The sequence below is a fragment of the Schistocerca cancellata genome, chromosome 4, assembly GCF_023864275.1.
Source record: "Schistocerca cancellata isolate TAMUIC-IGC-003103 chromosome 4, iqSchCanc2.1, whole genome shotgun sequence".
Classification (NCBI taxonomy): Eukaryota; Metazoa; Arthropoda; class Insecta; order Orthoptera; family Acrididae; genus Schistocerca; species Schistocerca cancellata.
In genome coordinates, this window is record NC_064629.1 from 704,142,907 (window position 1) to 704,169,257 (window position 26,351).

Here is a 26,351-nt window from a genome sequence, read left to right on the forward strand (position 1 = left end):
TAACAGAAGCTGGGACTTCTGCACCTGTATTCATGGTGCTAGCACAACTTAGCAGGTAGAGGACTACACTCTGGCTCTGCAGGCCAAGAATTGACATGAAGGGATGAAAATGAACATTGTGTTAGAAACTAGCAACCAATAAATGTGAGTGGGAACAAAACTGTGACTGAAAATAAAAACAATGTAGAAAAACCAGTGATGATGCAACTGAATTGATATCCAACAGATACTGTAATTGTATAAGTAAAACTGAAGAACTGTATTATAATACTGAAAAACTCATATAAAGGCAGGAGAAAAATTTAGTAATACTGGATGGCTGTAATACAGTCATAGTTAAAGGAAGAAAAAACTTAATGTGAACGTTCTGTCCTCATAAAGTAAATGAAGTTTCCTCATGTCAGCACGTTGTAGGTGTCGCCACCGGCACCAGCCTTTTGTGAATACTCTAAAAAGCTAATCATTTGCATATTACAGCATCTTCTTACTTTTTGTTAAATTTCACGTCTGTAGCCTGTCATCTTCAAGGTGTAGCAATTTTAATGGCCAGTAGTGTATACAGACCCAGGAATTGGAGCTGCTGTGCACCAATATTATAGTGTCAGTCTCAAAGACACCGACGTTAATTTATCGTATTTACTCTGAAATGAAAGTGCATGTTAGTATCTTTCTACTGCTAAAATGTACACTATAATATCTGTACTACTACGGTATCCACACTACTTGCTACAGTGCATGGCAACAACTTCAATTTTGTGCGTGCTATGTGAGAGTGAGGGTGAGGGTGTGGGTGAGAGAGAGAGAGAGAGAGAGAGAGAGAGAGAGAGAGAGAGAGAGAGAGAGAGAGAGAGAGACTAGTACACATTCTTTAAAGTTATGTTTATTATGTGTGAAATCCATTCACATTTGTTGAAATGCTTGTATTTACAGACAGTCAGGTACAAGTAATCATTAAAAGTACACAGTTTATGGCTTCAACTGACAGATTTTTCTCCTTTTTGACAGGATAGTGAGTGTCAATAGATGTATTATGAACTATTTCTAAGAAAGGTTTCTTATGCAAAAAAGTTATGTCAAATTTCTGTTCCTCATTCAAGGAAGTAGTAACAAGTTTGTTCACAGGTACACACATACAAATCAAATGCAGCTCTATTACAAGCTAACCTTCAGAACTGTTAACAGAACCTTTAGTACATTTTCCTTTACATTTACAATCTTTTCAATTAAACTTTTTAGCATTATATATGCATTTACCTTGTACTTGTGAACAGATAATCCTCTGAGATTTGATACATGAGAGCTTCTTGTGACAGCTATCATTTCACTGATAGGAATACATTGTTTTATATAACTTGTACCATTTTGCAGCTAAACTTTTGTTCATGAACACCAGTGATTAATTTCTGTCATACATATGTGTTACATGGTTCTCTCAGCAGTTTTAATCTCTACATTTTATGTTAATCTCTGAATACAAACTGTACTGAATTTGGAACTTTTTAGTCAAGAAACCAGTTATTTTTAAAAAGCTCATCTAAAAAATTGATAGCCAATAATATATGTAATGACATACTGTGTAATAATTATTTACAGGGATAAAACTCTTAGAGCTCTGCTACAGTAATCCTATTCCTATTACTCATAAGTGTTTTTAAGATCATAAAAGTGTTCAGACATTCATTTAATAATTCTCATCATATTTATTATGAACAAAGTTGGCATAGCAAAGTCTTTGAAGACTTGTTGCTATAGCTTGTAAAGTAGGAAGACACAGTGGCCTATACTTGGGAACAATTACAACACAGTAATAATAGTTCCCTCTAGTCAACTCACTCTGCAAACTGAAGAAAGCCTGTACCCTGGTTAGAATTCTATTTAAAAGGTGATTTAAAATTCTCAATAAATATAGAAAAGGGAAATATGAGTATGGCTTCTTCACTTCTGTAATCTCCTACCACACAACTAATCACATTCAAACATAATATTTCCCCATTCTACTGGGAAATATATTAGTTTGGTATTGGGCAGTGGTGTTGGCTCTCTGTTAATAACATGTGTGATTTGATGAAGTGCATATTATTTTATTATTGCCTGAAAGCATGATGTATTGGAGTTTGTATGTAAAATCAATACCATGAATGGCAGGTAACTGAAACAAGTTTTCAGTCAGTGGACATCTATATGCATGCAGGGGATTCAAAAATATCATATGGTTTACAATAATTGGCAGGTATTACAGTGAACACATTTTAGTTGTACACAGATGTAGCTATGTTGCTGGTACATCCAGTGTGCACATTTAATACAACTACTGTACAATTTAAAAAAATTAAGTAAGTAATCTTGTGACAGAATGATACTCTATGTATCCCAATTTCATAGTCCTTTTGTGAATGTCACTCCTTATGGTGAAGAAATTTTGACAGTCAGTGTTGCACATTTAATTTAATTCTGCTGCCATCTTGAATTATCTTTGTCCAGCATTGTTTCAACCATTAATTGTGCTCAAAAGAGAGTCATAATAGTGTCTTGCTGCTCCTCAAAACATTGTAGAATTTGTTCCAGAATCTAAATAATATGAATTTTCATCAACCAAAATACCTGAGGGCAAAAAATGTACAGTAATTAAATGCAGTTTTTCAAACATACATTATGAAAAGACAATTAACAATCATGTGCCAATATATGTTCATTATGACTAATTTTAACATGGGCATTTATGTCCACATAAATTTGTAACATCTATGGAGCTGCCCCAAAGACTGGATTATCATCAAAATCATACAGTAACCTATTCTGCATCTACATCTATATGTTGTGAACCACTGTGAAATGCATGGCAGAGACTACAAACTGCTGTACCAGTTATTACAGCTTTATTCTGTTCCATTCACATAGGGAGAGAGGAAAGAATATTTAAATGCCTCTGTGCATGATGAAATTAATCTAATCTTGTCCTCATAGTCCCTAAGGGAGAAATATGTAGTATATTCCTAGAGTCATAATTTAAAGCTATTCCCTGAAACTTTTAAGTAGACTTTCTTGTGATAGTTTCTATTTATCTTCAAGAGTCTGCAAGTTCAGTTCTTTCAATATATCTGTGACACTCTATTTTGTGTGCTTTTAAAATACATTTTCATTCACAGTTCCTCTTGTAGCAGTTTACAGAAGTTAAGCACCCTATTACTATGTTTTATGTTGTTCTATAGTCCAGCAGTTTTTATATTCTTGAAACTGATTCTGTTCATTATAGCAGGTAACATTTTCTTATCAAGTGTAGAACTTCCAACATTAAAAGCTTTACTGAAAATGGCATAAATCATCTATTGTGCACTAACAAAGTCTGGATGAAAGCAGAAGACGATGTCAGTAAATATTTTTAATAAGTTGTGGAACAAAATTCCTATTTTTGTTGCATTTGATGTAAGTACTTATGCTACAGGCAAAAATCATTTGGCTTGTGTTAAAGGCCACCTAAAAATATTGTTGTAAAGTATTTCAGCCAACCAAGATACTAAACAATTGGTATAAATGAAAACTTCATAGAAAAACCTATTTCACTAACATGTATTTCAGCTACAATGGGATGATAGAGATTTTACTTAACCACTACCTGACTTGTGGAACTACTTTTTCATCAGTTAGATGGTATGGAGTTTCCAGCGAAGCCATTTTCTAAGGTTACTTGATAATGAATAGACTTTAACATGCAATAGTCTTAAAATATATGTTTACAAACAAGCAGGTGTTAAATGGAATATATGTAGCTTTAAAAATGACTAGGACAAAAGCTGCCACATAAATTCGATCCAAGTCCTATCACAAATCTTTCAAATCTCAGCATAAAATACTATATAAAAACTGTCTATTATAAACATATACTACACACTGTAGATTTTTTTCTCTCATCCAGCTGTAGAGTTGATAACACTGAATCAAAACAAAAGTTAGTGTGATAAAGACAGTATGTAAACCAATTGAAAGAAAACAGCCCTCTTTCACTATTTATTAATGAATATTCTTTAATAAATAGTGACCGAGGGCTGTCTTCTTTCAATTGCAACTATTCATGGTTCTGCACGTGCAGCATTGTACAAAATTTTGAGTGTGTAAACCATTTTATTTCTTCTTGTTCATGCATCAGACCATAATGAAATTATTGTATTGCATGTGGCTCAAGAAGAGTTCATACAGCTGGAAGCATTGTTGTCAGCTTTAAACTGTGAAGTGCAAAAGGCTGGTGCTGGTAACAAAGCTACATGACTGGAAACAACTGTTGCCTATGAGCTATGGCAACATAGAGGCACTGCCACACTGTGTTAAGTGATCGGTTGTCACAGACATACAAAGCAGCTGCATCAAGCCTATTTTAACCTCTTCATTGTCTTCACTATTCTGCTCATATTTTTTTCTCCACAAATAGGAATATTTTCCACTTATACACTTATGGTCCATGAGTGTAGACCTTCTTGTTCTTAGTTTTAAAACTAGTGTGCAGCATCTTGCAAGGACTGATTTATGTCCTAGTTTACAACTGGTTGTGTGCAGAAAATGGTTACTTTTACAAGTCACAGAAGTATGTGAACAACTATTATGCCTAAATATTAAGCTGAGAATCTGAGATTTTTACCTAACGTTGCTAACTATTCTAGTTGTTGAGAAGTCATTCACATCTGTATAAATTTTGTTTGTTACTTTGAAATGACCCATTTTGTTAAGGTCTTCATTTGTGAACCTCAGGTCATACTGCATACTTGATAATTTCAGTTTGGTATCCGATAATGGAATACTGAATTGTTATTTCTACACTCTACAGTGACATATGCAATATTAAATTACAAGCAAGTAGAAGCTCTTCTTAGTGACACCAAGGTGAAATTATCTAATTGTGGAACTGATGAATTCTCATTTTTAACTGAAGAGTGTCCTGCTGAGATTGAGGAAACTCACTGGTAAACAGTAAGGATGTTCACATGTCAAGTCAGCAGCAAGGAGAAAAGGATGTCCATGTACAGTGAATTCCTCTGACAATGAATATACAGATGATGCAGAAAATTTTAATAAAAAGCCAAGAAGAGCTGTGTTGCAAACAACTTCAGAAATTCCACAGATATACTGGTCATATGTGAAGTATGCTAGTGGCAAGACACACTTAATGCCTTCTCTGTACAATAGCAATGGAAATACTATAGATGACAATGCTCCCAAAGCAGAGTTACTAAACACAGCCTTCCAAAATTACTTCACCAAAGAAAGCAAAGTAAATATTACAGAATTCAAACCAAGAACAGTTGCCAACATGAGTAACAAAGAAATATATATCCTTGGAGTATTAAAGCAACTTAAATCACTTAATAAAAGCAAGTCTTCCAGTCCAGATTGTATACCAGTTAGGTTCCTTACACAGTATGCTAATAGAATAGCTCCATACTAAATATATCATATACAAGCCTTCACTCAATAAAAGATCTGTGCCCAAAGACCAGAAAGTTGCACAGGTCACACCAATATTCAAGAAAGGTAGTAGAAGTAATCCACTAAATTACAGGTCCATGTGATTAACATTGATATGCAGCAAGATTTTGGAACATATACTGTCTTTGAACATTGTAAATTACCTTGAAAAGAATGGTCTATTGACACACAGTTAACACACATTTAGAAAACATCGTTCCTGTGAAACACAACTACCTCTTTACTCACATGAAGTGTTGAGTGCTATTGATAAGGGATTTCAAATTGATTCCATATTTCTAGATTTCCTGAAGGCTTTTCACACTGTACCATACAAGCAGCTTGTAGTAAATTTGCATGTTTATGGAATATTGTCTCAGTTATGGGACTGGATTCATGATTTCCTGTCAGAGAGGTCACAGTTCATAGTAATTGACACAAAGTCATTGAGTAAAACACATGTGATTTCTATCATTCCCCAAGGTAGTGTTATATGCCCTTTGCTGTTCTTTATCTACACTCCTGGAAATTGAAATAAGAACACCGTGAATTCATTGTCCCAGGAAGGGGAAACTTTATTGACACATTCCTGGGGTCAGATACATCACATGATCACACTGACAGAACCACAGGCACATAGACACAGGCAACAGAGCATGCACAATGTCGGCACTAGTACAGTGTATATCCACCTTTCGCAGCAATGCAGGCTGCTATTCTCCCATGGAGACGATCGTAGAGATGCTGGATGTAGTCCTGTGGAACGGCTTGCCATGCCATTTCCACCTGGCGCCTCAGTTGGACCAGCGTTCGTGCTGGACGTGCAGACCGCGTGAGACGACGCTTCATCCAGTCCCAAACATGCTCAATGGGGGACAGATCTGGAGATCTTGCTGGCCAGGGTAGTTGACTTACACCTTCTAGAGCACGTTGGGTGGCACGGGATACATGCGGACGTGCATTGTCCTGTTGGAACAGCAAGTTCCCTTGCCGGGCTAGGAATGGTAGAACGATGGGTTCGATGACGGTTTGGATGTACCGTGCACTATTCAGTGTCCCCTCGACGATCACCAGTGGTGTACGGCCAGTGTAGGAGATCGCTCCCCACACCATGATGCCGGATGTTGGCCCTGTGTGCCTCGGTCGTATGCAGTCCTGATTGTGGCGCTCACCTGCACGGCGCCAAACACGCATACGACCATCATTGGCACCAAGGCAGAAGCGACTCTCATCGCTGAAGACGACACGTCTCCATTCGTCCCTCCATTCACGCCTGTCGCGACACCACTGGAGGCGGGCTGCATGATGTTGAGGCGTGACCGGAAGACGGCCTAACGGTGTGCGGGACCGTAGCCCAGCTTCATGGGGACGATTGCGAATGGTCCTCGCCGATACCCCAGGAGCAACAGTGTCCCTAATTTGCTGGGAAGTGGCGGTGTGGTCCCCTACGGCACTGCGTAGGATCCTACGGTCTTGGCGTGCATCCGTGCATCGCTGCGGTCCGGTCCCAGGTCGACGGGCACGTGCACCTTCCGCCGACCACTGGCGACAACATCGATGTACTGTGGAGACCTCACGCCCCACGTGTTGAGCAATTCGGCGGTATGTCCACCCGGCCCCCCGCATGCCCACTATACGCCCTCGCTCAAAGTCCGTCAACTGCACATACGGTTCACGTCCACGCTGTCGCGGCATGCTACCAGTGTTAAAGACTGCGATGGAGCTCCGTATGCCACGGCAAACTGGCTGACACTGATGGCGGCGGTGCACAAATGCCGCGCAGCTAGCGCCATTCGACGGCCTACACCGCGGTTCCTGGTGTGTCCGCTGTGCCGTGCGTGTGATCATTGCTTGTACAGCCCTCTCGCAGTGTCCGGAGCAAGTATGGTGGGTCTGACACACCGGTGTCAATGTGTTCTTTTTTCCATTTCCAGGAGTGTATATAAATGATTTAGAAGACAATCTAAGCACCTATGTTTGGTTATTTGCAGATGATGCTGTCATTTATCAACTAGTGAAGTCATCAGAAGATCAAAACACATTGCAAAACAATTTAGAAAAGAAATTTGTATGGTGAAAAAATTGGCAATTTACCCTAAAAAACGAAAAGAGTGAGGTCATCCACATGAGTGCTAAAAGAAATCCTTTAACCTTTGGTTACATGATAAATCAGTCAAATCTAAAGGCCATAAATACAACTAAATACCTATGAATTACAATTACAAACAACTAACATTGGAAGGTGCACATAGGAAATATTGTTTGAAAGGCTAACCAAAGACTGCATTTTATTGGCAAGACACGTAGAAAATGTCACAGATCTAATAGAGAGACTGCCTACACTACACTTGTCCATCCTCTTTTAGAATACTGCTGCTCAGTGTGGAATTCTTATCATCTTCATATAGTTAATGCTAACTGGTCATTGACCTTCTTCTTCTGTGCTGGATGCACACACATGGCCTGAACTCTTAGGGGACTCGGTAAGATTGTCTGCCACAAATAATGAGAGCAATGGGCAGGGGCACTACTAATGCAGTGTGTGGACATTTAGTTGGGAATGTTGGTCTCACAGGTAGTGTGCAAGGGATAAATCCCTGCAGACACACTATCCTCTGTGCCCTCGGTGGCTCAGATGGATAGAGTGCCTGCCATGTAAGTGGGAGATCCCAGGTTCGATTCCCAGTCAGGGCATACATTTTCAACTGTCCCCATAGATGTACATCTCCATCTTTCAACAGCTTGGGGTATTGATTTAATTATCATTTCGTTATAAGAGAGCTGCATGGTGACCAATGGTATCTGTTCTTTCAGACATGTCTGAAATAACAGATACCATCTTCATATAGTTAAGGCTAACTGGCCTTTGACCTTCTTATGTGCTGTATGCACACACATTGCCCAAACTCTTATGGGACTCATCTGCTGCAAGTAATGAGTGTAATAGGCAGAGGTGCTACGAATGTTCAAAACGGTTCAAATGGCTCTGAGCACTATGGGACTTAACATCTGAGATCATCAGCCCCCTAGAACTTAAAACTACTTAAACCTAACTAACGTAAGGACATCCATGCCCGAGGCAGGATTCAAACTTGAGACTGTAGCGGTTGCACGGTTCCAGACTGAAAGCGATCACACAGTTCCAGACCGAAGGGCCTAGAACCTCTTGGCCACAACGGCTGGCTATGAATGTAGCGTGTGAACATTAAGTTGGGAATGTGAGTCTCACAAGGAGTGTGCAAGGGATAAATCCCTGCAGTCACACTATCCTCTGTACCCTCGGTGGCTCAGATGGATAGAGTGCCTGCCATGTAAGCAGGAGATCCCAGGTTCGATTCCCATTTTCAACTGTCCCCGTTGATGTATATCAATGCCTATCAACAGCTTAGAGTCTTGATTTAATTATCGTTTCCTTACCAGATAGGACTGACAGACTACATCGAGAAAGTTCAGAGAAGGCCAGCACAATTTGTATTATCATGAAGCAGGGCAGAGAGGGTGACTGCAATGATACAGGATTTGGGGTGGACATCGTTAAAACAAAGGCGTTTTCTGTTGCAGCAGAATCTTCTCATGAAATTTCAGTCACCAATTTACTCCTTTGAATGTGAAAATATTTTGTTGGCGGCGACTTACATAGAGGGAAACTATCATCATAATAAAATAAGGGAAAACAAAGCTTGCACGGAAAGATACAGGTGTTCATTTTTCCACGCGCTGTATGTGATTAGAATAATAGAGAATTATTGTGAAGATGGTTTCAAATGGTTCAAACAGCTCTGAGCACTATGGGACTTAACATCTGGGGTCATCAGCACCCTAGAACTTAGAACAACTTACACCTAATTAACCTAAGGACATCACACACATCCATACCCGAGGCAGGATTCAAACCCGCGACCACAGCAGTCATGCGGTTCTGGACTGAAGCACCTAGAACTGCTCGGCAACCTCAGCCATCAAATGTGGTTTGATGAATCCTCTGTCAGACACTTTAGTGTGATTTGCAGTGTGTTCATGTAGATGTAGATGTAAAAGTTACATTTTACAGGGTAGGCTGTATACCAAAATTTGTTGAGGTGAGGAATGCCTCAAAATGCAGGAAACTTGGAGCAATTCCAAGATAAGAGATACGTTTGTCAAATGTGGAATGTATTTATGTATTGTGTAAAATTATTGTTCTGAAGCTTATCATAAAACATACCACAAAATATTTATTTACTGGTAGTAGCAAATTATTACTTGCCAGAAATTATTGTATGACTATTATTTTCTTGCATTTATGATGCTGTTTTAGAGCATCAACAAAAATCTGTATTGGAAATCATATATTTCACAAATATTAACATTAAGAGTCCTATTTTCTGTGTGCATTGGTATCCACACCGAAACGACAGAAGTAATGGGAAAGTGATGTGCATACATATAGGTAGCAGTAGTATCGAGTGAACAACGTATAAAAGGCTATTTCATTGGCAGAGCGGTCATTTGTAATCAAGGGGTTCACTGTGAAAAGGTTTCGAACAAGATTATGGCTGTATGATGAGAATTAACAAACACTGAACATGGAATGGTAGTTGTAGCTAGACACACAGGACATTCCATTTTGGAAATCGTTAAGGAATTTACCATTCCATGATCCACAGTGTCAAGAGCATGCTGAGAATACCAAATTTCATATTATCATCTCTCACCATGGACAACATAGTGGCCAACAGCCTTCACTTAACGACCGAGAGCAGTGACGTTTGCATAGAGTTGTCAGTGCTAACAAACAATCAACAGTACATTAAATAACTGCAGAAATCATTGTAGGAGAATTCCAGAATGAGATTTTCTCTCTGCAGTGGAGTGTGCACTGATAGATCTAACAGTTCTTCCTGGCAGATTAAAACTGTGTGCCAGTACCGACTTCCAGTCTCGGTCAGGCACACAGTTTTAGTCTGCCAGGAAGTTTCATATCAATGTGGGACGTACAGCAAATGTATCCATAAGGACAATGCAGCAAAAATTGGCTTTACTGGGCTATGGCAGCAGACAACTGACATGAGTGCATTTTCTAACAGCAAGACATCGCCTTCAGCACCTCTCCTGGGCATGTGACCAAATTGGTTGGATCCTAGACAACTGGGAAATCATGGCCTCGTCAGATGAGATAGCAATTCAGTTGCATCATCACTGGTTTTTCTTCATTGTTTTTATTTTCAGTCACAGTTTTGTTCCCACTCACATTTATTGGTTGCTAGTTTCTAACACAATGTTCATTTTCATCCCTTCATGTCAATTCTTGGCCTGCAGAGCCAGAGTGTAGTCCTCTACCTGCTAAGTTATGCTAGCACCATGAATACAGGTGCAGAAGTCCCAGCTTCTGTTATAAAGACAGAAGAAACAACACCAACAGCAGTGTCCATTGAGCAGAGCAGAATGATTTTTTAGTAGCAAACAGAGCAAAGAAGAACAACACAATATATACAAGGTCAGGACTTTATTTGAGGTCAGTGGTTCATCAGAAATGACTAAAAGCAGTAGCTGCAGTAAGCAAATTAAATCCAACCTTCTGCCATTTAATATAATGTATCATAATGTTGAGTCTCTGGCTAACAAATTGCAAGAACTAGAAATAATACTGTGTTCTGACCTAAATGTTGATGTTATCTGCATAACAGAACATTGGCTAGAAGAAGTGCAAATAGAAACACTAAAGATCCCTGGTTTTCCCCTAGTCACTTCATTCTGCAGATCTTATTATAAACATGGAGGGATAGCTATCTTTGCAAAGCAGGATTTAAGGTATAAAGCAACCCAAACATATCCTTAACCGAATAAAGAAAAAGTATTTGAAATGGTGGCTATTGAACATACTGACATTCGACTAGTTATTATAACTATGTGCAGGTCCCCTGATGCTGACATAGAAGAACTCCTGTGTAAATTTGAAATGATGTTAAATACTGTAGAACCAAAGAAAAAGAAAATCATTTGTGGAGACTTCAACATAGACTTTTTGAAACCCAATGAGCTCATTAAAGAACCTTTATGTGGTTTTGATGAAATTCCAGATTGTATTATAAACCAAACAAGAACCTCTGAAGCATATTGTTAATCACTCCTTTTCCACAGGTACCTTTCCAGATCTTCTAAAGATTGCAAAAGTAGCCCACAAAAAGGGTGCCACAGACAATGATAACAATTACAGACCTGTAGCACAGCTTAGTGGCTTCTCAAAGATCTTTGAGAAGCTCTTTTATAATAGGTTGCTTGAGTTTGTTAACAAAAACTCATTGCTGTCAATTCATCAGCATGGCTTCAGGCAATCTAGATCCACAACCACAGCAGTGTCTGAATATTTGCACTCCATTCTAAAAGCTGTAGATGAAAAGGAAATGACTACTGGAATATTCTTGGACCTATCCAGAGCATTTGACATTTTAGATCATGGTATCCTATTAAGTAAGTTGGAAAGAATGGGAATTAGAGGTATTCCAAATGAATGGATTAGATCATATCTTACTAGTCGGCAACAAAAAGTTGTTCTCAAACAAGACACAATAACTGAAAACATTTAAAGAAGAAAAACATACACATCAGAAAAAACTACCATCAACTATGGTGTGCCACAAGGATCAACATTAGGTCCCATCCTCTTCCTTTTGTATATTGATGACCTGAATGACAAACAGAAAACTTTATTTGCAGATGATACCAGTATTTTGATTACAGGGTCAGACCAAAAACAAGCTTCAATTAACTACAGATGCACCTAACACACTGGTTTGAAAAAAAATAAACTTATAATTAACACTGGGAAAAACGGTGGCCATGAACTTTCGTATATCTCACTATAAATAACAAAATGAACACACATTGAAAATAAACAACAAAATTGTAAAATTAGTTGATGATGTTAAGTTCCTAGGAATATATCTGCAGGGTGATCTCAAGTGGAATACAGACATTAAAGCCCTTACAACCAAGCTATCATCAATCTGTTACATGCTATGGATACTAAGCACAAGCCGTAATAGAGAAATAGTAATACTGGCATATCATGCACATTTCCAGTCAGCAATCTGATATGGAATAATATTTTGGGGGAATGCATTCTGTAGTCAATCTGTTTTCAAAACCCAGAAATGAGCTATCAGAATCATCTGCAACATGGAGAGGCAAAGTTCATATCGCTCTCTTTTTACTACTCTGAAGATACTGAACTTTCCATGACTATATACACTCCTGGAAATGGAAAAAAGAACACATTGACACCGGTGTGTAAGACCCACCATACTTGCTTCGGACACTGCGAGAGGGCTGTACAAGCAATGATCACACGCACGGCACAGCGGACACACCAGGAACCGCGGTGTTGGCCGTCGAATGATGCTAGCTGCGCAGCATTTGTGCACCGCTGCCGTCAGTGTCAGCCAGTTTGCCGTGGCATACGGAGCTCCATCGCAGTCTTTAACACTGGTAGCATGCCGCGACAGCGTGGACGTGAACCGTATGTGCAGTTGACGGACTTTGAGCGAGGGCGTATAGTGGGCATGCGGGAGGCCGGGTGGACGTACCGCCGAATTGCTCAACACGTGGGGCGTGAGGTCTCCACAGTACATCGATGTTGTCACCAGTGGTCGGCGGAAGGTGCACGTGCCCGTCGACCTGGGACCGGACCGCAGCGACGCACGGATGCACGCCAAGACCGTAGGATCTTACGCAGTGCCGTAGGGGACCGCACCGCCACTTCCCAGCAAATTAGGGACACTGTTGCTCCTGGGGTATCGGCGAGGACCATTCGCAACCGTCTCCATGAAGCTTGGCTACGGTCCCACACACCGTTAGGCCGTCTTCCGCTCACGCCCCAACATCGTGCAGCCCGCCTCCAGTGGTGTCACGACAGGCGTGAATGGAGAGACGAATGGAGACGTGTCGTCTTCAGCGATGAGAGTCGCTTCTGCCTTGGTGCCAATGATGGTCGTATGCGTGTTTGGCTCCGTGCAGGTGAGCGCCACAATCAGGACTGCATACGACCGAGGCACACAGGGCCAACACCCGGCATCATGGTGTGGGGAGCGATCTCCTACACTGGCCGTACACCACTGGTGATCGTCGAGGGGACACTGAATAGTGCACGGTACATCCAAACCGTCATCGAACCCATCGTTCTACCATTCCTAGCCCGGCAAGGGAACTTGCTGTTCCAACAGGACAATGCACGTCCGCATGTATCCCGTGCCACCCAACGTGCTCTAGAAGGTGTAAGTCAACTACCCTGGCCAGCAAGATCTCCGGATCTGTCCCCCATTGAGCATGTTTGGGACTGGATGAAGCGTCGTCTCACGCGGTCTGCACGTCCAGCACGAACGCTGGTCCAACTGAGGCGCCAGGTGGAAATGGCATGGCAAGCCGTTCCACAGGACTACATCCAGCATCTCTACGATCGTCTCCATGGGAGAATAGCAGCCCGCATTGCTGCGAAAGGTGGATATACACTGTACTAGTGCCGACATTGTGCATGCTCTGTTGCCTGTGTCTATGTGCCTGTGGTTCTGTCAGTGTGATCATGTGATGTATCTGACCCCAGGAATGTGTCAATAAAGTTTCCCCTTCCTGGGACAATGAATTCACGGTGTTCTTATTTCAATTTCCAGGAGTGTATATTTGAAACAATAGTCTTTGTAAGAGAATATTTAAGGACCTCAAATGCCTATGAGCTGAACAGCTCTGTGCACAATTACACAACAAGAAATGGCAATAACATTCATGTCTCATACATTTCTGATGGACCACAGTTTCTACTCTGTAAATAAATATGTAAATAAATACCTCTCAGAATGAAACAGAATTTTATAATGTTAAATTAATAAAACATTTATGGCAGTTATTTGTTTACTAAAGTGTACTAGTTGTACATGTAATGTTGTACTAGTTGTACATATAACATTGTATTGCTGTACATATTTGTAGTCCACAGCACTGTGTGTGTGTGTGTCTATATATATATCATCAACCCACAAAACCACATAAAGGTTTTTTAATGAGCTCATTGACAGTATGAGCTCACTTTGTGTGACCTGCTTGAGAAACATAGACCCCATGGGTGGTTTACAGTTCTCAAAGTAGTGCGTATTAGTATTCTGAAAGTTGCTTTGGATAAGATCGTTTGCAGCTTTGCCAAAGTACTCACTGAAGATATCACCTACAGAGGTAGCATCAGATACTTGTTTGTTTTCCAGATTTAAGTTAATATTTTTTGCCACTGGTTTTGTGTGTGTTTCAGATATGATGATTTTCCCTGCAGCCCATGTTTTGTTTGTTGATCTGCAGATATATTCATCATTTCCCTTTTTCTTTTCCTCTTTAATAACTTTGTGGTAGATCTTACTGTATTCTTTGATATAATTTTGCATTTCTAATGATATATTATTTTGTTTTTTTATATGAATGTAGAAATCTTTTCCATGCACTGGAGATTTTCATGCCCTTAGTAATCCAACTTTTGTCTCTGGTTGGTTTTAATTTACGTTGCTTTAGTGGGAAGATTATGTCAAAATGGTACTTATATGATCCATGAAAGTTTTCAAACATTCTATTTACATCTGTTTCATTGAACACTTCATCCCATGTATCCCAGCTTAATATGTTGCAAAAGTTTGCTATATTGCTATCACTGAAATCCCTGCATTCAGTTATTTTAATGGGAGATATTTTCTCTGAACATAATTCCAGTGATAACAACACAGCCTCATGATCACTGTATCCTGTCTTAACTTCTTCACTACTGTATGGAGAAAAGGTTTCTTGAATAAAAATTTGGTCTGGTGCAGTTTTACTATGCCTAGTGATTCTTGTTGGTGTATTTACTGTTGGGGATTAAGTTGAAACTTTTTGTCATGTATAGTAATTTGTCTTTGTAGTTTGAGGGTTTCAAAAAGTCTATGTTGAAGTCTCCACAAATGATTTTCTTTTTCTTTGGTTCTACAGTATTTAACATCATTTCAAATTTACACAGGAGTTCTTCTATGTCAGCATCAGGGGACCTGCACATAGTTATAGTAACTAGTTGAATGTCAGTATGTTCAATAGCCACCATTTCAAATACTTTTTCTTTATTCAGTTAAGGATATGTTTGGGTTGCTTTATACCTGAAGAGGATGTGTTAAAAGTAGCAGAAAAAGTTCTATAGTTGAACAAGGCCAGAAAAGTGGTATAAATGGCTACCAGACGAGATACTTCAATCAATAAAGAAACAACAAATATGAAAAAAACGCATAAAGAGAAAAGCTAACTATGAGTCAGTCAGAAAAGAAATTATGTGAAAGTTTAGAATAACTAAAGAAGAATCAGTACTGGAAAGATGTTATGAGATGCTCAAAATCATGAAACAGGGAAGCAACGATGAAGCAAACACATTGATGAAAAATCAGTTTAGGAATCCCAGAAGAGGGAGCACAATGATTACAAATGACAAAGGTAATTGGGTGATGAGAGCAGAAAGTAGGGTGATAGGAAGGGAATAGTACTTGAAGAAACTTCATAGTTTGACAGAAGAAATTAAGATAATTGAAAATGAAAACAATTTTTAAATAATGTAGAGGAGACATAATATTATTTCTACAATTTCAAAAAGATTTACATGAACTTGGAAGAAACAGATGTACAGGTATAGGTGAAATAACAGCAGAATTATAGTAGGCATGAAACCAAAGGACAGAAGAACAGTTGTCCGAGCTTTTGAATGAAATTTATGTAAGTGGAGAAGCTTCATCATGTTATGAAAAGAATGTAATTGTTATGCTTATGAAGAAAGCATGAGTCAATATATGTGCAAATTACTACACAATCAGTTTAGTAACACAAGCATCAAAAACATTTACAAGAGTACTCTGGTGAAGAATGGAATGAAAAATTTAAAGTAGATTACAAGAGGACCATTTAGGATTTTGGAGAAGTAGGAGCACTCGAGAAGCAATTTTATAACTGTGATGAATAATAAAGAGCATGCTTGGATAAAAAAAGGGAAAATATACATTTAATTTGCAGATTCTGAGAAGGTTTTTGCTTATCAGGAATGGAAGATTTATTTCTTAATCCTGATGCAATGTGCAGTCATTTACAGGGACAGAAGGGGAAACACTTCTACACAAAGCAGAATTGTGTATTAGGCATTGACAGATTTTTAAAGAAGGTTAAATTCAGGAAAGGACCACTCATAATTAATTTAAATAATGAAGGGTCAATGAGGGAAATAAGAACTATCTTGGCGTACAAGTTTTCGTGGAAAAAAAATCAGAATTATGTGGTTTTCTAATTCATCAAAAGTGAAGAACATGGACTGAGTCAGGTGCTTGATAAAATGGAAAGTATATTAATTTACAGCTATAATATCATCATAATGAAAAAGAAAAGTAAGGTAAATGTGTGCGTAAAGGGTAGAAATGCTGAATGGGTAAATAATAATTTGGGATAAGCGAGTCTTAAAGAAGTAAACAAGTTCTGCTACTATAGAGGTATAATAAAAAAGAAGGTATTTGAAGTAAATACACATTAGCAAGAATTACACTAGGCAAAATAGCTTTCTATAAAAAGAAACAGCTGCTACCATTTCAAAACATAAAACAAAATTAGACTAGAAAAATATTCATGAAAAGTGGAAAAGGCAGAAATGAAATGATGGGAACCCTTTATTCTTTAGCACAGAGTGTAGATGGTCACACCTATTTGATAATTATAACCTGTTTCTTGTTTTCTCTTCTTTCATTGAATAAAAATATTATTTGTGATGTATGTTTGGTAGTCATGCATTGCGTATTTCCTTGATCATTCAATCCTGTCCATTCCCATGCCACATTTAGTTAGGTCAGAGTAATTCTTTGGAACCACAGAATTGTTTCCACACTGGTGACCCAGTCCAAACAACACAGACCGTATACTGACATCACCTCTTACCCAACCCAACTGTCGCTCTCCACTGTGCACATAGAGTAATTCTACACTCCACCCAGTTAAAACAATATGATCATAGCTCACGGACTGAAACAGGAACAATTTCACTTTGGCTGACCCCTATCTTTGAATTCAGGCACAAATGTAGCCCAGAACCCCACTGCCCCTCCAGAGATAATATAGCTGATAACTGGATTGCACATGCTCTTCAGTAAGTATGAGCAGTTTGCTCAAAACACCGCCGCCTCAATGCACAACCCTACCACTCCCACCCTGCTCAGCCTATGCCACAGTCCACTTGCCACCATTCAATCCTCATAGCCCTCATCTGTGGCTTGCCTCTGTGGAAGCAATATTCACACCATCAGATATTTAATGGCCTGCTGAGCATTTAGTTAGGTTCAAGCACAAAGACAGTGTAGTGGATGAGTCAGCTTTGAAACGCATAGCAGCATTGCAGTGAACTGCATTGTCTTTGGACAGCTAGTGCTAGACAAAGAAAAGACACAAAGTAATTGTAAACAGTATCTGATTCCTGTTAGGAATTATATGATTTGCATACATGGAGTATCTGATTAATGGAGTCCACTAAACAGCTGTGATGGTATTGATCATGTTCTAATTCTGTTATAAACTGGCTAAGTGGCAAAAGAGTATCACATGTGCATACCAACCAGACCAAGTCTTACCTATCACTAAACACAACTTGCTAGTTCCAAAGTTATGAATTTATACACTGAAGAGCCAAGACATTATGGCCATCAACTTAAAAGTGCGCTGGTCCACTTCTAGAATGCAGTTCAGTAGTGATTCTCTGTGTCATGTATTCAAAAAATCCTTGAGAGTTTTTCAGAGGTTTGTGGCACCAGATGCCTGTGCACAGGTCACACACGTCCCATAATTTATGGGCAGGTGATTTGTGGGTGTGGAGCTGGTGCCCGATAATGTCCCAGCTGGGTTTCATTGGATTGAGATAAGCCAAATTTGATGACTGAGACATCAATTTGAGTTCACTATCATGCTCCTCAAACCATTGTAGCACAATTCTGGCCTTGTGATATAGACAGTTATCCTGCTGGAAGATACCATTACTGTTGGGGAAGACATCAAGCACAAGGGGTTACAGGTGGTCCCTAATAACGTTCAAGTACTCCACAGTTGTCATGGTGGCTTCAATTACAACCACAGGTCCCATGGAATCCAAAGTGTCCCCCATAACATAATACTGCTCCCACTGGCCAATGTTCTGTGGTATGTTGCATGTTTTGAGCAGTAATTTGCCTGGATGATAGCATATCTGGACATTACCAGTAACCTGGTTTAACAATAAATGGGATCCATCTGACCAGGTGACACTATTCTATTGATCTGCAGTCCAAACTTGATGATCCTGTGCCCACTGTAAACATAGCTGATGATGTTGTTGGGTGAACATGGGAACAGATATGGGTCCTCTGCTGTGGAACTCCGTGTTCAACACTGTGTGCTGAATGTTATGCTCCAAAATGACATCCAACTTCTTGTTGCCTACTCATGTTTTAAGCACTCAACCACATTCCATAGATGCTCATGACAGTAGCACACAAAAAGCTGACCAGCTTCATTGTTTGTGAGGCGCTGAATCCCAAGCACTGGGCCACAACAATCTGGCTTTTATTGGTTGATGGTTGGTTGGTTGGCTGGTTGATTTGGGGGGAGGGAACCAAACAGCAAGGTTATATGTCCCATCAGATTAGGAAGGATGGGAAAGGAAGTCAGCCATGCCCTTTAATAGGAACCATCCCATTATTTGCTTGAAGCAACTTAGGGAAATCACAGGAAACCTACCTCAGGATTGCCAGAAGTGGATCTGAACCATCGTCCTCCTGAATGTGAGTCCAGTGTGCTAAGCTCTGTGCCACCACACTCAGTCTCTGGCTTTTGTCAAAGCTAGACGTCCATATTTGCACCACTCATCATCACTAGAATGACTCCCCATTCATCTCTGCTCCACTCATATACTTCTCTTACCACATCATGTGCTCTCAGCACCATCAGGCACCATACAACCTCACGGTGGGCAGTGGTCATAAGCCATTATTGTGAACACCATCCACTGAACAGAGCTATTGTGTGTGAACATTTGTAGTTGGGGCAACAATAACAGGATGATTCTCCCCAAGACTGTCTTAATTTTAAGGTTCAATTAGCTATATCGATAGTGGGATCAAAAGTCACCTGTTATTACCACACAGTGATAGGAACTGTTACACTCACACACACAGGGTTCATATCATTATTAATAATCTGAGTGTTTATCAGCATTAGATTTAGTTTAACTGCATTTCCTGTGGAGTCAGTACTCATAAAATTTAAAATAGCATATCAGTGTCCCCGTTTTTGCTTCCTACGTGGAGCCATATTTTTGTTTTATTATTGTTTGGTGTGGAGTGAAGATGCTCATGCCTATCTGATAATTATATTCTGTTTATCGTTCTTTCTCTTCTTTCATACAGTAAAAATTTTATTTGTGTTCCATATTCAGTAGTAGTGCATTGTGAACATCATGGGTTGTTCCATCTCATCCAGTCCCATGCCACATTCAAATAGATGAGAGCAGTTCTTTGGTACCACAATACAGTTCGCACAATGATATCAGTATTACAGAAGAGATATATAATACAATCATCAAAAAAAGTTTGCATCACCTCAGTTCTGAGAGTTCCAGAACCTGTACAGAAAATTAGAGTAGAGATCAACATAAACATCATTACTGCCACTTTTATTGCTCATGAAAACCACACATTGCATGTTGTACCACCATACAGAGAGACCTTCAGAAGTGATGTTCCAGACTGCAGAATGCAGCAGTACCTCTAATACCCAGTAGCATGTCCGCTTGCACTGATGCATGCCTCTATTCATCGTGGCATACTATCCACAACTTCATCAAGGCACTGTTGGTCCACATTGTTCCATACCTCCACGGTGATTCGGCGTAGATCCCTCAGAGTGGGTGGTGGGTCACGTTGTCCATAAACAGCCCCTTTCAATCTATCCCTTGCATGTGCGATAGGGTTCATGTCTGGAGAACATACTGGCCACTCTAGTCGAATGATGTCATTATCCTGAAGGAAATGATTCTAGAGATGTGCATGAGGGGGCATGAATTGTCATCCATGAAGGTGAATTCCTCACCAATATGCTGCCGATACGGTTGTACTATTGGTCGGAGGATGATATTCACATATCGTACAGCCATTATGGCGCCTTCCATGAAAACCAGCGGTATAGTCGGCCCCACATAATGCTACCCCAAAACAGCAGGGAACCTCCACCTTGCAGCACTCACTGGACAGTGTGTCTAAGGCATCCAGCCTGACCGGGTTGCCTCCAAACATGTCTCCAACAATCATGTGGTTGAAGGCATATGCAACACTAATTAATGAAGAGAACGTGATGCCAATCAGGAGCAGTCCATTCAGCATGTTGTTGGGCCCATCTCTACCTCACTGCATAGTGTCTTGGGTGCAAAGATGGACCTCACCATGGACATTTGGAGTGAAGTTGCGCATCATGCAGCCTATTTCACACAGTTTGAATCTTAACACGGCGTCCAGTGGCTGCACATAAAGCATTATTCTACATGGTGGTGTAGCTGTCAGGGTTCCTCCAAGCAATAATCCATAGGTAGCAGTCATCCACTGCAGTAGTAGCCCTTGGGTGGCTTGAGCGAGGCATGTCATTGACAGTTCCTGTATTCCTGTATCTCCTACAGGTCCAAACAAAATCGCTTTGGTTCACTCCGTGATGCCTGGACACATCCCTTGTTGAGAGCCCTTCCTGGCACAAAGTAACAATGCGGACATGATTGAACTGCTGTATTGACTATCTAAGCATGGTTGAACTGCAGACAACACAAGCCATGTACTTCCTTGCTGGTGGAGTGACTGAACTGATTGGCTGTTGGACCCCCTCCATCTAATAGGCGCTGCTCATGCATGGTTGTTTACATCTTTGGGTGGGTTTAGTGACATCTCTGAACAGTCAAAGGGACTGTATCTGTGATACAATATCCACAGTCAATCTCTGTCTTCAGGAGTTGTGGGAACCGTGGTGATGAAAAACATTTTTTGATGGTTGTATATTATTTATTGAACAGTTCTCATAATATGACTTGCCATATCTGTACTGCTTTATAGCATATGCCAGTGTTTAACTATAACCATACAATGAAATGAGCATATATATGGAATAAGCATAAGAAATTTTTGTGAGACTATGTAGTTTTAAGTGGCAATTGTTGTACATGAAAAGATAATTATTTGCTTTGTATCATAGACTACAAATAATTTTACTGCTAATTGGTATTGTCTGTTAACAGTGCAAAAAAATTTGTATACCAAATAAAACTTGTGAAACTTTTTTACATTTTTATCATCATTCTGTTCATTTAAATTAATGTTAGGATGTTTTTAAATATATGTGTGTGTGTTTCTGTTTTCTCAAAATATTTAGTAAGCAACCTTTTTTGCAATATGCAGGACTTACAGGTATCGTGTCATGTCACTAATAATATGCTTTTGTTCTTTTCAGTGTGAACTATATGAAAATAATTTAATGCCATTTTGAGTCAGATGTTCTTTAAATCTTACTTTGAAATTTTGTCCAGCCTATCCTATGTACATTTTTTCTTGAAACAGTATATACTATAAATAGCATATTATAAGAAATATTTGTCTTTCATAACACAGACATTGCTAATAGTGGGTAAATGCATGAAATTAGTCTGATAAAATAAACCACTGTCAAGGAGCAGATTATGTCAAATACATAATCATTAATATGACATATTCACAGTTTCTTCAAGCTGCAGAGCACCAAATGAACAAGACATTCTTATCACTCCCAGAATGGAATAAAACAGTTTCCAAGATAACTGATCTTTCAGCCTTGTCGAAAAATGCACCTATGTTTTTTCAGCTCAGTCATGAGAAGACAGAAACGTGACAGATCATTCAAAAAAACCACTGCTGTCAGTACCTTCTCTATGCTAGATCAAGGAATTTTCCTCTTTGCCTCAGAAATCATCCACAGCTTGAGATATAAATGCCAGATTAGGACATCTACATAATGCAATACCCAATACTGGTCCTATATGGGAGCAGGTGATATATTTCTCAATTGTGCTGTATGATACCTATGACTTGGCAAATATTTGATACATCATACTTTTATTATGTTTACCTGCATATTGTGTTCATGTTTCTTACTTTCACAGGATAAAGTATTTTTTGACATCATTTAGAGTAATTTAATGAATGTAGACCGTAAAGTTCATCTTCTCATTTCATGTAAGTCAATTGCAAAAATGCTGAGATCAAAAATTTGAGTAAATATGTTTCAGTTCAGTGTCTTTATTCATTTTAATATCAGTTCTATAATTTGATACAGTTTTGTGGCTGCAGTTTGTAAATTTATATTATGGAATTTTCTGGCAAATGCCGTAAAACAAGATGACTGCTCATCGAATATGTAAATATTTGGCATATTAATGATTTTACACATGACTTTAAAAGCATTTCTACTTATGAATTAATAGAGTATTAGCCTTGGATTATTTGTAAATGAAGTCAATTACAACTATGTCTGTAAAATAAATATTTCATATTTGATAGTTCAGATAAAAAGTTATATGAACTTTAGAGTAGGAAAAGAAAAGTCTAACAAAAAATTTTACCTAATTTTTTTTCCTTTCTTTGTACAGAGAATTGTTTGTACTGAGAATAATGTGAACATTCAAATTACTATCATAAATTTGTAAATGTACAGATGGCAATAGTGTACCTGTTATTCAAGAATTTCTTTGGCCCTAAGGGTAATGCTGTGCACACAAAAGTTCCTGTTTCTCTATGACAATTCTGATGCAGACTCCTTGTCAACCTATGTTGAGAATATACACTGAGGAGCCAAAACATTATGACTACCTGTTTAATAGCATGTTTTCCCACTTTTCAAACAGAGTACAACAGAGATTGTGTTTGGCATGGATTCTACAAGCCCTTGACAGGATTCCAGAAGTGTAGGGCACCAGATGTCTATGCACCAGATGTCTATGCAGCTGGCGACTCATGTGTGTTCCAATGGACACAGCTCAGGCACATTTGCTGGCCAAAACATCAATTTGAGTTAACTATAATGCCCCTAGAACCACTGTAGCATGATTATGACCCTATAACATGGACCATTACCCTGCTGGAAGATGTCATCATCTTAATGGGAGTCTATTCAGGAGGACGACTGTTCAATCCCACGTCCGGCCATCCTGATTTAGGTTTTCCGTGATTTCCCTAAATCACTCCAGGCAAATTCTGGGATGGTTCCTTTGAAAGGGCACAGCCGACTTCCTTCCCCATCCTTCCCTAATCCAATGAGGCCGATGACCTCGCTGTTTGGTCTCTTCCCCCAAACAACCCAACACTAATGGGAGTCTTCAAGTATGAAGTGATGCAGATGGTCCCCAATAATGTGCACATAATTCACTACTGTCATGATACCTTCAAATATCACCACACAGCCCATGGAAGCCCAACTCAGTGTACCCCATAACATAATTATGCCCTCACCACCCTTCACCTGTGGTGTGGTGCATGTTTCGTGCAGCCATTTGCCTGAATGACAGGGTATAAGGACCCAACTATTGACCTGGTATAACATGAAATGACATTCATTTGACAGGTGGCACATTTCTATTGATCCATGATGAAAACTCAGTGATACTGTGCCCACTGCAATCATAACTTATCTCATTGGGTCAACACAGGAACATGGAGGGGTCATGTGATATGGAGGTCCATTTTCAACAATGATCTTTGAACAGTGTGCTCTGAAGCACTTGTGCCTGCACCAGCACTGTACTCTGTCATCAGATCTACCATAGATCGCTGCCTGTCCTGGAGTGCACAGTGGGGGATCCTCCAACCCCTATGTTTCGTGATGAGACATGGTCGTCCAGTACTATATGGCCTAGTCATTATTTCACCATCCTTCAACAATTTTCCATAGATGGTTACAACAGTAGTACACCAACAAGTGTACCAGCTTTACCATTTCAGAGATTCTCGTTTCCAGCCACAGCATCACAATAATGTGCTCTTTGCCAGAACTGCTTATATCAGTGGATTTCTGAATTTGTGGCCTGTATCTTCACTATAATGATTGCCAAATTGTCTCTCTTCCACTTACATTCTTTCCATACTGTGTCACATGCCCACAACACCACCAGGAGGCATTCAGCCTTGTGGTGGGCAGTGGACATAACATTTTGGCTCATCAGTGTGTACATAATAATGTGACACAAAAGTCAATGCTTCATTCCGTTCCTTACTTTGTAGAAGTTTCCACACCTCTTGCCAAAAAATAGCACGGAGCTAATTATATGAGATAATTATTTTAAAATTCTGTCTGCTCCTCCTATCATAACATGACTTGGTCTTTTTTTTTTAATAGGATTGTTCAATAATGTAATGTTCATAAAGGAGATGTAAGAGAAATTAGAAATAATTGTGGGAGTAGAGTTTGGATTTGACTCACACTCTGTGTTAGTTACAAGGCCATAGAGCTCATGGAACAAGAAAAGAAAGTTTTTTTTCATTTTTTTTCAGTACACTCTTCTTATTTGCCAGTAATGTCTGAATAGAATAAATTTTGTGTAGTGGTGGCTACACTTAAGCTTAACACTGAAGGTGACTGCATGAGAAATAAGTCTATTTCAAAATTTTTGCAAATTGCATCTACAAACCTGCAATACATGCTGTCATGAAACAAACTGCAGATCCAGCTATAAGTGCTCTGAATGCTACTTCTGTTATTGCTGCCCTTCGGTTAGGAGCCAAGGCAGATAATGCACCAATCATTATACCAACAGAGCTAGGATTAGAAAACCCACACAGTGCATATGTGGCTATTATTTCAGATCTGGGCTGAAAGTAAAACACAAACTAATTAGTATGCACACCAATTTGTAAGACTCATCTTTAATAATTAAATGAAGCAAAGTGTTACTTAGAATTAATTAACATGAAAATATAAAAACAGAATAGCATACATGTACTGATACTGATTTGTGTGCATTTTTTGCTAGGCATAAAAATAATTTTGTAAAAAAGGATATTATAATAACAAAATTACTGCTGGAATCACTTATGCACTGTCCCCTATTGCACATAATCACTATACTGTTGAAGGAAAATTACTGTTCTCTACAAAGTTAAGTGGACACAAAGTGTGGATATGTGTATCAGAGAGGGAGGGGGTGGGGGATGGATAGAGAGATCACATATGATTGAGTGCATTTGTAATGTGTAATGTGAACATAAGGCCATTGGTTAACAGTTTGATGGAGATAATTAGGTTATTATATTAGGAACAGAAGGTTAAAGCTTCAGTACAGACAGAAAGTACAACATTAATGGTAAATGGAATAGCAGAAGCAGCAGCAACTGCACATGTAACTGTAGGGTTGATAGAGGTGTTGCAACAACGCAAATGATCCTGTGTAACCACACCTGAAAGCAATGTAAACAAAGAACTGAGTAGAATACTGCTGACTGAAACAAAATTTGGTATTAGTGTTATGCATGTTTTAATAGTTTTGAGGTGAGGATATACAACAGGTGGACTACATGAAAGAACAAATATCTTTAACAGAATGACCTTCTCCATGCCAACTATTATGGATTCTGAAGACATCTGTCATACAAAAACCAAGTTAGGTGGATTGCAATTTTTTTCTTTTTTTACAATAAGATAAAATAATATGTGATGTAACAGAATATGATGGGAGCAAAACCAGTAATGAATATAGACTAATATACTATGTACATTAAGGAAACACACACTACACATAATTATCAGGCATAAATGAACATTTATTAAGTGATGAGCTAACATGTATAGCCTTTTTCAGAAAATCATTT

At 39.1% G+C, this 26,351-nt stretch overlaps 1 protein-coding gene across 1 annotated transcript in view; it reads right to left on the bottom strand.

The window, feature by feature from the left end:
• Positions 1 to 864: 864 nt before the first annotated feature.
• LOC126183521 (solute carrier family 28 member 3-like) overlaps positions 865 to 26,351 on the bottom strand; it is a 418,615-nt gene continuing 393,128 nt past the window's right edge. Inside the window, exons 14-15 of the mRNA XM_049925578.1 lie at positions 25,175 to 25,355; positions 865 to 2,601 (exon numbers count right to left, since the gene is read on the bottom strand). Of these exons, the coding sequence (XP_049781535.1) occupies positions 2,540 to 2,601; positions 25,175 to 25,355 (243 nt within the window). The 3' untranslated portion in view covers positions 865 to 2,539. The remainder of the gene's footprint in view (positions 2,602 to 25,174; positions 25,356 to 26,351) is intronic.